Raw genomic sequence first — 11,410 nt, 5'->3', positions numbered from 1 at the left:
TATTGTTTACTCATTGTGTCGTCCCAGTCAAGATGTGATATCTGGAATCACTTAATTCATTCTTAAATTATTTTACACTTCAAATGTCAAAAGTGACACCAGTTCTTGACTTATGACCAAGAATGTGGTTTATGAGGTCACAATGACTTGCCCAATCGCCACCATAATCTCCTCAGTTCATCCTTGAGTTCAGGTTGATATTTGTGCCCAACTTGAAGACATTCCCTTGAGGAGACCCTGAGATATCATGTTCACAAGAATGGGACAGAGGGACAGACAATCCGAAAACATAATGCCTCCTGCCATGGCTATCGCAGGTGCGTAGGCATATTTGAACTCAGTTATAAACCCTAAACTTTTGAGTTACATGTTGCTCAGACAGTAAACAAATAATTAAACCTGCCACTACTGATTCATTTGGTAAACCAATAAATTGTTTAATCCCAAAAAAAAGTTAAAATACAACACAAATTGTGCAAATGATTGCTATATAGATATATTGAAATTGAAAATTATAAAAAAATTTAGCCAATTAATGGACTCCAACCATCAGTAACAAACAGACTAGAAAAGTGAAAAGAATAATAATAATAATATCGTATTATTATATATAAGAATAATAATCATCCTCCTCATCATCAGAAGAAGAACTTTATTTATATAGCACCTTTAAAACAGAGTTTACAAAGTGCTTTGACAGACAAAGTAAAAACAGGATACTCAGAGGGCAATATAACAACAGAGAGCCACTAGGGTCAAATAAAGGAAAGACAAAAAAAACATGGTAGGGGAAGGGGAGGGAAGATAGTGATGATTAGGTAATTAGTACAATGAAAGTGGCAGCTATTAAAAACATTATGCAATTAAATATAAATATATAAAATACAACACATTTGTGTAACACATACTGCATAAAATCATCCAACATCTTTTTATGGAAAATGGAAATTTCTTCACACACTTTTCAGAACATTTCAAATTTGTTTGTTTTTTTCTTTTCATTAACAGTACAAACATTTTTCCTGTCTTTTTCAGTTTTAATGGAGTTAATGACATTTTTCATGGTTTTATTTTAGTTACGACTGAAAGTAAAACAGTTTAAATCCACACAAATACATTTTTTGAATGACAATAAGGTGTGCATGTCCTACAAGATCAGGCTGCGCATCAAAGAGGTTCCCTTGCGGAACGGCACGGGTTGTTTTTGCTAATTACTTCATAAGAGGTACAGTGACATAATGTTTCATTTCAGTACCTGCCTGTACTAATCACTTGCACTCACCCTCCTTCTGCCTCCTGGCTCTGTGACCCTGTTAACTTTCAGCCAAAAAAAGTGCCAGTTAGTCAACATATTAGGGCCTCTCGTTAAACCGAAACACTGGCGAGCCGCAGGTCACAAGCGCCAGAAGTGTAGAGAGTTGGGATAACTTGCAGACCCGTTTGCGTTTCCAGTCCGACGTTTTCCAGAGCCAGTGAGGCTCCGTGAATATCTCCTGTGTGGTATTGTAATCCTGAGAGAAGCATGGTTTCAGTCAGTGCTTCTGCTGTGTCGAGTCTGTACAGCGTCGCCGCTCTGGGATACCTTGGGGCTGTAAAAAACAAATACTGAACATGATGTGATGATGTAAAGCCACGTGGTTTTGGTGGTAGCTTGCCATCCCCCATGGTTGGCTTCTCAATAGCACGGTGTTTTATTATTATGGTTATCACGACAACCCTAGTTATCCCCAGAGGAGCAGCACCAGAGCTAAAATGAATTAAGTTAAATGTACTATTGTTTTTTTTAAATGAAATGTAATACTGTAGCTTCTGTTCGTCTTATTAAATTACTGAAATTTGTTGGACTGAGGAGCATCAGTGCGTGTGATCAGAGTTAGAGATGTTCTGCACAGAGGAAGCTGAATCCAGTCCCAGCAGTGTCCCCAGGTAGGATTGGTCTCGGGGGTCCAGCATCTGATCCGGCCTCACAGGGTGGGCGATGTTGGCGGGCTGAGGGGTGAGAGTGTACTTCTCTAAGAATGCTAGATCTGTAGCGGCCTGGTAGCCAGAGGTCTGCTGCTGTCCTTGAGCCTGCATGCTCACAACACTATGAGTTTGGGAGGAGAGAGACGTCGAGGCCCGGTGAGCGTTCAAGTCGCCCTGCGCTACTCCTGCAATCTGGACAGGAACTAAAGTGACGGGCACGCACACATTTGAAGGAGGAGGGGTGCTCTGGAGGGATGACTTAGCTTCAGCGCGGTATGCCTTAGAGGGTTCCTCAAAAGGAACAGAGACTATTTTGTCCTCGCTGAGTGTGCTGAGGGGCTGCTCAGTAAACCGGGTGCTGTGCACGTGGTCAACGTGGTACTTGAGCTTGTCTTTTCTTTTAAAGGTGGCACTGCAGTGGGGGCAGTTGAAAGGTCGAGCGTCCGAGTGAATCACCATGTGCTTTGTCAAGGTCTTCTTGATCCTAAATGTCTGGTTGCACTCAGGACATCTGTGGGGTTTTTCACCTGTTGGATGAACACGAGAGAACATCAGTGTCAGAATATCAATATCAATATAATTTCTATTGTACCCTCACTTTATAAAACTGTAATTGATGTTTGATTGTTGTCCCAGGACAACGATTGTTCAGTCATAGCTTAGCATAGCTTAGGCTGAAACTTCCGAGCTGACTGCAGCCATTTTAGACAATGCCTGTGATCTTGTGATTTCACCAGACGCACTGCAACGGGTTTCAAAAGGTCTATTTTTGACGGAAGCCATATCAAGTTGCGCAGAGCAGATCGAGCTGTGCAGGAAGTCAGACACAGGAAGAACATAAAGCATCCGAAAAATGTTTAGACTTCCGGTTGTAAAAACAAGTAAAAAAAATAAAAATAAAATAAAAAATGACTAAACTAAAAAAAATGTAGAAATCAAGGAAAATTGACCAAATTAAGGCAGGGCAGGCAAAACGCTCAAACACTCTGGTAGGGTATGAAGCCATACGGAGGACAGATACAAAATAGCATATAGGGCATAGCACATGCTCAGTGGAATCAAGGGGCTCCAACAAGAGTAATACCCTGTAGAGTTTTAAGGGTTGTGTCTTTTGTTATAACCTTTCCAAAACCAGAAACTCAAGTGTAAGGAATTAAACAAATTGTCTGTGTAACTGTGCTAATGTTAGCATGCCTGTTCAGGACGGGAACATCCAGAGTGTGAGAGCCAAATATATATATATAATTAATTCGGCCAGCAAGTTTTTTTCAAAGAAAGAGAAGTTAGAGCTTCTCTGCCCAGCCACTGTTGGTAGGCTAGCTAAGTGACTTTTCAGCTAGCTAGCAAACAATGTAACATTTTGTCAAGAAATACAGAGTAGTTGAAAGCCACATAGACACATCCACTGAATTTGTTTCCTCACCTGAGTGGGTCCTGAAGTGCATTTCTAGACTGGACTTTCCTTTAAATTCTTTCTTGCAAACTTCACACTGATGCACGGCAGTTTTATACCTGTGAACATGTTCCTCATAAATAAAAGGCAGAAACCAACAACATTCACCAAACTTTAAAGCTTATATTAGCACACAAACAAAAGAACAAGTGTGACTGGGATTTGTATGATAACATACTTCTGCCAAACTTTCTCTCCCAAATGAATGCTTTTGTAGTGGACAGTCAGGTGATCATGGCGCCTGAAGCACTTTCCACATTCTTCACACTGGTGTGCTTTCTCTCCTGTAATAAACATGGGTTAAGTTATTGTTACAAGAAACAAAATGAAATCTGTGTGAATGAGATAAAGCAGACACTGCCACAGAAAAACACATGAGAATCCCTCTGCTGTACGTCCTATACTGTACCTGAGTGGATTTTTTGATGTTTGGTCAGGTGATCATGGCGTATGAAGGTTTTCCCACATTCGTCACACTCGTACCGCTTGTCGTCATGGTGAACTCTGAGGTGGAGCCTGTTCAAGGAACAGTTTGATCATTATAGGCAACTCTATTAACACAGCCAATCAAACGGAGAGCTCGAGACCAGGGCCACAGCCAGGACTTTAGAAATAGTGAGGTCATAAATCTGTTACAGATTGCATCTAACTGAACACTGCTCGCGTCTGTATTTGACCACCTGGGAATGAAAGCAAGCTGTGAAGTGTGGAGGAAAAACTATAGTGGTAGTTCAAAATTGTGGACTGGACATCTGTAGATAAAACGGCTCATTTTAAGGTAATGAAAATGCAACAATTCCTATATTCAGGTGATTATACACTAATGAAAACAGACCTAGATAGATCCTACTAAATGTTACACACTGGCCCTTTAAAATCCTAAATAAAACACTGTACATGTGATTCTTGTGTGCAATAAAATAAAAACTTCACTTAAATATAGTGAAAATGACTATATTTAAGATTCTGACACATGAAGGAGCAGCATTGGAAAGCAAAGGGAGATAAGAAATCGTGCAATTTCAAAATCTTTAGCAGCACAATAACCCAGCTGAGACTGATTTCTCTGTCATACAAGCAAACACATTTATTTTATTTTGGACATATATGCCCTGATGATGATTCATCACCACACACCACCTTTGGAGTAGGTGCTAACAGACAGTGTGACCGCAGCAGCAATAAAAGTTTATTCAAAGCTGCTGCTGTGTAGTCTAACGTCATCATAATGTATTAGCCTAATTGATTATGTGCACAAAATCTTGAACATGTGACGCTTTGAAAGCATTAATAGTTTGTGAACTCAGATCTTGAACAACTGACTTGTTACGTGTAGGGACATGTGCAACTAGGCCACATAATGTAACGATTTGCGCACACAGAGCTGTTCAGCTGACATTCTCCTGATTATAAACTTAAATCACGCAGATTTTTAAAAATCTAAATTATTCATAATTATCACGGACCCACCTGTAGGAGCTGCCATGACGGAAACTTTGGCCACAGATACTACAGAGGTGAGGTTTCTCCCCACTGTGGATCCGCAAGTGCTCTCTCAGGGTTGTCCTGTAAGAAAAAACACTCAGTGAAGCAGCACAGGATTAGACAGGAGTTTTTGGAGCTCAGCATTTCAAAATAAGAGCTGTAAAAATGAGGAACGTGTGAGAAAGGTTTAGGGACAGAGAGACGTACCTTTCCCTTACGGATTTCCCACAAACAAAACAGGTCCACTTTCTTTTGCCTCCATGTGTACACTCAATGTGTCTCTTTCTGTTGCCTGTGTCATTAAACTGTCGGCCACAAATCTCACAAGGAAACGGACCTGAAAATGAGAAAGGATACAAATTCTTTCATCTAATGCTATAGTTCCTGTCTGACTGCTGTAATCCACTAACAAATATCTCAGCTACAGCAGTGACATTATTTTAAGGTTTTAACAGCTTTTCCATTTAATATAGGTTGTACAGATGCAAAAACACCACATATTTTATCTTCTGAATTGTCAATGTAATATTAATATACTTTTCTATTAGAAAGAGTAACGGTTTATTCTTAAACTGATAAGCTGAAGAATTAATGTTCACTGGACATTTCTCACCTAAGTGGAACTTTTCTTGGTGCTTTAGCCTGGCAAACCTGGACTTGAAGTATTCGTCACAGAAGGAGCATTTAAAGGGCCGGTCTTGGGTGTGCAGGATCATGTGCTCCTGCAGATGAGGCCTGCGGGTGAAGGTCTTCAGACAAATCTGGTTCAGAAGGTTCAAAGTTTACAGACTGTTAAAATCTATTTAAACATTCCGGGTACAATTCATGTGATCAGATTCTTGAAATAATCTGTGGTTTGCATCAACAAAACATTAACAACATATTGTGAATGAAACTTCTTACAGCACATTTCCAGCCTTCACTCTTCCTCTTCTTCTTGGTAAAAAACTCTTGGATGTGGTCTGGATGAAACCTGGCAGGACAGTGAAGATACATGACATCATCATATCAGATCTAGTGGAGGGTTAGCTCTACAAAATCAACAAGCCTGACATGGGTCATCACAGATATTATTATTATGGTATTATTACTGTAATGGCGTAGTATATATTTTTCAATATGCCTCTATTAGAAAAGTTTTTTTACATAACATATATAGCAGAAAACAATGCTTTGGATGATTTAGAAATGGTATCATCACATAGTTTGTCCAGCAGAGCGCGCTCCAACCCCCATTGTTTACAGTACTCTCAGTCAGTCTGCAGCATGTGTACCAGAGTTTATCATACTGGAAAGTTAATAAACAGAGATATATTGATGCAATATCAGCGCACAATCCATATACAAAAATTCCAGTTAAAAATTCATTATATAATCTGCCGCCATAAGAGTATTTGAAACAGACTAGAGGATGTACTAAGAATCATCCTCTTTTTACTGACATTGTCATCATTTTTAGGGTGCTGAGATAGAGAGAGATATTTAAAGGCCAACCAATACTTTTGTATCAAGGTGGTTTTGGATTGTTGCATAACATAAGCTCCAAAAGAACACGACTTTCAAAGTAGTAAAAAGTTTAACGTTATATAATGAACAAACTACCCTATGGTCACATGACTTCAACGTCACCACCACTAAACTTACAATTTGTAATTAAATGGTGAAATTAAAATCTACAAGTTGGAAAGTTAGAGTTAGAATAGTTTGCCGGAGCACGAGTAATAACACAGCGAGGCTGTAAAGGCAGACTAGTGAGTAGAAACGTCTCAGTGTTTGCCGCGCTGACGTTTAATGTCACAGACTACCTCATTTAGCCACTTGTTAGCAACTGTGATTTTTTAAGACATGTAAAAGCTTAAACATTCACAAGTGGGCTATTTAAAGACATATTTTATGTCAGAGAACAAAACATGAAACGCTCTTCAGCTTGTATTCACCACAGACCTTATTTCACTGACTTTGAGAAAAATGCTGACTCATTCCTGCAGCACTCTATACACTTATGTTAAAGGACCAGGATTAGTCGGATTTAGTGGCATCTAGAGGTGAAGTTGGAGATTGCAGCCAACTGAATACCAATCCATTTAATGCATCTCAGTAAAACTATCAATATTTTTATACTATTTTATACTATTGACCCGCCTAGTTTTATTATATATAGAGTACAACAAGAAAAGCTACTTTGTCAAACAAAAAAACATAAAATATAATTTAAAAAAAAATAATAATAATAATTAATAACTTAAACAAACGATTGTTGTTTTTTTTGCTTCCTTGCCAGCTAAACATTTTACCAAGACAACTTAAATAAATAGATAAAGTTGTGTGCAAGTCAGATGTTTACAATAATGATGCCATATGATGATGATGCAAGATACTACAGTTAGCTAACTGATGTTATCTAAACAACAGACTGAATATCTGAATTAGTGGAAACACAGGAATTACCAATGTTAACGGAGCTTAGCTCAGATGACCCATTTGTATCTTTTTTATCTGAGAACATGTATTTATAATTGTGTAGCCTGGCATGGCTGACTTTGTGAACCAGAGGTAAACTTAATAACCACTGTAAAATAACTGGGAAGGTAGATTGTTCTTCACCAGGACACTGGGGAGACTGGATGTTGTGAGATTCTGCAATGTCTCACCTCCTGACATGCCTGGCCAGAGTTTTCTTGCTGGCATGGAGTTTGCTACAGAAGGGGCATTTGTGTTCCTTCTTCTGTAAGGGAGCATCGCTGGTGTGCTTCTTCTTGTGTACAGTCAGGTTAGACTTGGTGGAGTAGCGCTGAAGACAGATGTCACACTGGAATGGTTTCTCTCCTGTGTGCACTCTGGTGTGACTCTCATACTTCCCTAAAAAGCAGGAAAGGTGCATTAGTTCATATATTTGATTAGTGACGTTTGTCAATAAACACATTACTATGACTACTGAATTCTAGAAAAAGGAAACCTGTTGTGTTTTTTAAAAGGACAAAACTGGAGGAGAGCCTTTACCAACACAAACATAGCTTTGAGAGAGCTTCTGGCGTTGGCAACAGGTGACACACCAACGGGAAATATGTTGTCTAATTGAATGTGAGAATTTGCTATTTATAATTTGCCTTTTTTTCTGTTTCCTATCACCTACAATTGAATATGTTTGGATTCTGGATTGTTGGTCGGATAAAGAAAGGAACTCTTGGGTTGTGGTAAATTGCGATGGGAATTTTTCACAATTTTCTGACATTTTAAACACCAAATCAGTGAATTGGAAAATATCAGCAGCTTAAAATAACAAAAAATAGTTAGTTGAGGCCGGGCATGGAACAGTATGAAAATGTCATGCCACGATTATCTTGGGGATACACAATATCATCACGATAATCATGAAAATATACCTCGTACTTTTAAAATGGCACAAAAACATACCAGAATCACTTTCAGGTTTAGGATTTTGGAATGACTGGACAGATTTGGGCTCCTCCTTCCAACCAATATAGGACTCTATGATATGCGAGGTAGACAGCTTTTTCAAGTCAAGCCATGTGAGGATATTCACGATTATCCTGATTTTTCTGAGTGGTTTTTTATCACGATACGGGATAATATCGTATATTGTCCCTTCCCTAGTTGCGGCCCTATCCTCCAACCACGCAAGATAGAATTTGGAATTTTTGTAAAAATAAGTAAAACTAGATTTTCAATACAGACGATTCTAATGTTTAAACAGCTCAGTCTGGTATGGTGAGCTAACTGAGAACTACTAATATTGCTGATACAAAAGATAAAATCAATGATAACACTAATAATCTAGACCTTACTCCATGGTTCCTACCTGCGCGGTCAAAAGTCTTGTCACATTTGGGGCACTTGAGAGTCTTCTTGCTGGAGGTTTGGATGATGACTGGAGCCAGACCCTCGGGGTACACTGGACTCTGGGTGGAGCTTCCTGCCGCTGGCCCGTCCACCTCCACCTCTCGGACAGTCTGGCGCTCTGCCCCTTCTACATCTGCACTCTGGCCTGCCGCGCACACCTCAACAACTTTCTGGGCAAGCATGTCTTCATTCACATCTCCTTCCTCTTCGTCCTCATCCCTGTCCACTACGTCTTCCCCCTCAGCCGGTTTACATGTCTCGTTCATGTCCAGTTTGGGCATTTGGTTTACTCCACCGACATTTCCTGCTTTTTCCAGTCTTTTGTCATCTTGCTGTCTTAGTGATACAGTCCTTTGTGCTCCCTCAGGAGGGTTGATAGTGTACTCCACATTGTCTCTCTGATACTTGGTGGGTGTTCTCCTCCTGCGAGCTGACCTCCGTGTGGTAGGAGTCTTCTGACCTGCCGTCTTCTCGTTCTCAGCTGAAGCGTCCTGCTGTACATCAGTGTGACTCTCAGCCAAGTGGTTCTGTAGGGAGTTTTCAGTGCTGAACTGGCGACCGCACATGTTGCACTGAACATCAGACGGGCTCTGGATGTCTGTGTCATCTGCTGGCGAGTCACTGGAGGTCATTTCTACTTCAGGAGACCCTCTGACCTCATCCTGTATCTGGACCACACGTAATGGGTTGTTGTCCCCTTCTTCACACAGCAGCTTTAGTATATCCATCATGTCCAGGAATCGGGCCGCTTCAGTTAGAGCTAGGAGGTCCGACTCTGCGACGACACACTCAGAGGTGTACAAAAAGCCAAGCAGGTGCTGGAAAACAGAGTTCTCCACATGGTCCAGAGTCACGTGTGCTGTAGTAGGGTTCTTGGACAGCTCAGCGTGGAAGTAGCTGCTCCCGTGGGCCAACACTACCTTGTGGGCACTGTAGAGCTTCCCACCCACAGACACAGACACATCGCAGAACCTCTGTCGGGTCCGGTCCTCATTCAAGAACTTGAGGAGGTTGTGACTGTGCTGCGACATAGCCAGGTGCCTGATGTGCAAGGTCGATTCTGGGGCAGGTTCAGAGTTTGGTGGGGCGTTGGAGCCGAGGACAGTGCCGGGCTCTAGAGCACATTCATTACTGGCACTGACCTGCCGGCTGCGTCTGGGCCGCAGAGGATTACAAGGCTTTTTCTTCATTGGTGTATCTGTTGGGTTACAATGAATGACTCCTGTAAACACAGAGGAATAGAAACATCAGTGCTGACCAAGTGATGGGGTTTTTATTCAGATTTGATAGCATTGTGATACTCAAGGGGTTAGACAATCGTACCCGACTGTAACAACACAACAATAACAGCATGAAGCTGGCATGAAGGGGAGAGTTATAAGATGCACAATAACGGCTTAGAGCTAACGTGTGAGGTGTATTTCTCCCATTGATACAGAGGACAACCAGTTATTATGAGCACTGTCCTCAGTAGACAACACAGGCCGGACAGACATGTGGAATCACCTAGTACAGAAGCACTGCTGTCCTGTGTTAGTATCCCTCGAGACGGATGCATTTGCAAATTCGCTCCCCACCTCAAGGACCCCTAACATTACGGTATCAGTGTGTCGGGACTCAGGGCCCCCCTCTGAGGAGAGTGTTGACAAACGACCCTTGCTGCTACCCCGGAACCTAACCTTCAATATCGCAGCGGGTTCGTTTTATTTTTAAATACCGTACCTTACCGTAGAGACATGGGCCGCGTTTACACTGGACGCTCCAGCTGATATAACTAATGTGTCAAATAAACGGAGCAAACACAATTTCCTGATGTCTGTAACGCCCCACCTTCCCATCCTACCAGAAATGTCGGACACCGTAACAAACCGTTCGCTCATTGGCTGGTTCAGCTTTTGTCCTCAGCTTTTATTTAGAGGCGGAAACACAAACACAGGGGACAAATAACGACGTAGAGACACACACACACACACACACACACAAATACCACATGCAAACGCACTCCGACTGAGATGTAAACAGTCAGGCAGTGCTCCAGGAAATACAATCCCCACACTGCTGCTACCCTCAGGCAGGATTTCTACCGAGGAGGATGTTTTCCAGTGTATCCTGCTGTTTTTGTGTGCGACTGTGTGGATCGTATACGTGTATGTGCTCTGCACGTGTGTCTAAATACTCTACTGGATATATGTACTGTATTCATGTATTGGTGTGTCTAATCACCAGTGTGGTCTGTGTGTGTGAAGCCGAGCCCCCCCTCCATAATCTCCATCTCTTCCCGTCGCCTTTGTCGACTGATCTATGGCGCAGAAACAGCCTTAGTCTGACTCTTATTTAAAATAGACATTATGGTTCACAGTAGATTTCACATGGATTGGGCCAGATGATGAGGCCAGGGAGGGTGTGTGTGTGTGTGTGTGTTTGGAGGGAGGGGTGACGATGAGTGGGCTTTGGGTTGGTGGGTGTGGGGTGGGGGTGGGGCAGCAATTTCCTGAAACGATAAATCCCATTTATTCGCTGAAGACTGTCTCAATTGCCTCACCAGCGCACAAAGCTTTTTAATGCTTTAATTACGTCTCAAAGGAGCAGGGCAGAATCAAATTAGAGATTGTCCTACATTTAGGTGCTGTGCGTGTGTGTGTGTGT

At 41.5% G+C, this 11,410-nt stretch overlaps 1 protein-coding gene across 4 annotated transcripts; it reads right to left on the bottom strand.

Moving 5' to 3' along the window:
* Window positions 1-641: 641 nt before the first annotated feature.
* On the bottom strand, window positions 642-10,756 carry zbtb41 (zinc finger and BTB domain containing 41). 4 transcript variants are annotated; one of them, XM_035671225.1, is made up of 11 exons: window positions 10,608-10,756; window positions 8,724-9,986; window positions 7,555-7,762; window positions 5,807-5,876; window positions 5,517-5,664; window positions 5,111-5,240; window positions 4,889-4,984; window positions 3,828-3,934; window positions 3,597-3,702; window positions 3,389-3,477; window positions 642-2,492 (listed from the first exon to the last, which is right to left on the bottom strand). In XM_035671225.1, the coding sequence occupies exons 1-11, from the start codon at window positions 10,642-10,644 to the stop codon at window positions 1,855-1,857; spliced, it is 2,892 nt and encodes a 963-aa protein (XP_035527118.1). In that variant the 5' UTR covers window positions 10,645-10,756; the 3' UTR covers window positions 642-1,854. The 4 variants fall into 4 exon arrangements, with proteins under 4 accessions (XP_035527118.1, XP_035527120.1, XP_035527119.1 ...); XM_035671227.1 differs by having other exon boundaries at window positions 10,487-10,619; XM_035671226.1 differs by having other exon boundaries at window positions 10,492-10,609.
* Between the last annotated feature and the right edge of the window lie 654 nt (window positions 10,757-11,410).

The sequence above is a fragment of the Morone saxatilis genome, unplaced genomic scaffold (assembly GCF_004916995.1).
Source record: "Morone saxatilis isolate NCDOM2014 unplaced genomic scaffold, NCSU_SB_2.0 Contig23, whole genome shotgun sequence".
Taxonomy (NCBI): Eukaryota; Metazoa; Chordata; class Actinopteri; family Moronidae; genus Morone; species Morone saxatilis.
Note: the sequence above shows the minus strand (reverse complement) of the source record. Positions and strands in the feature narration are given on the sequence as shown.

Bases quoted from the DNA above. Each gene is read 5' to 3' on its own strand.
- zbtb41 (XM_035671224.1), bottom strand. From the start codon at position 10,322: ATGCATCCGTCTCGAGGGATACTAACACAGGACAGCAGTGCTTCTGTA. The intron at 3,703-3,827 runs GTACAGTATAGG...TGTTTATTACAG, and splicing joins ACATCAAAAAATCCACTCAG to GAGAGAAAGCACACCAGTGT. The intron at 3,478-3,596 runs GTATGTTATCAT...ACATGTTCACAG, and splicing joins GGAGAGAAAGTTTGGCAGAA to GTATAAAACTGCCGTGCATC.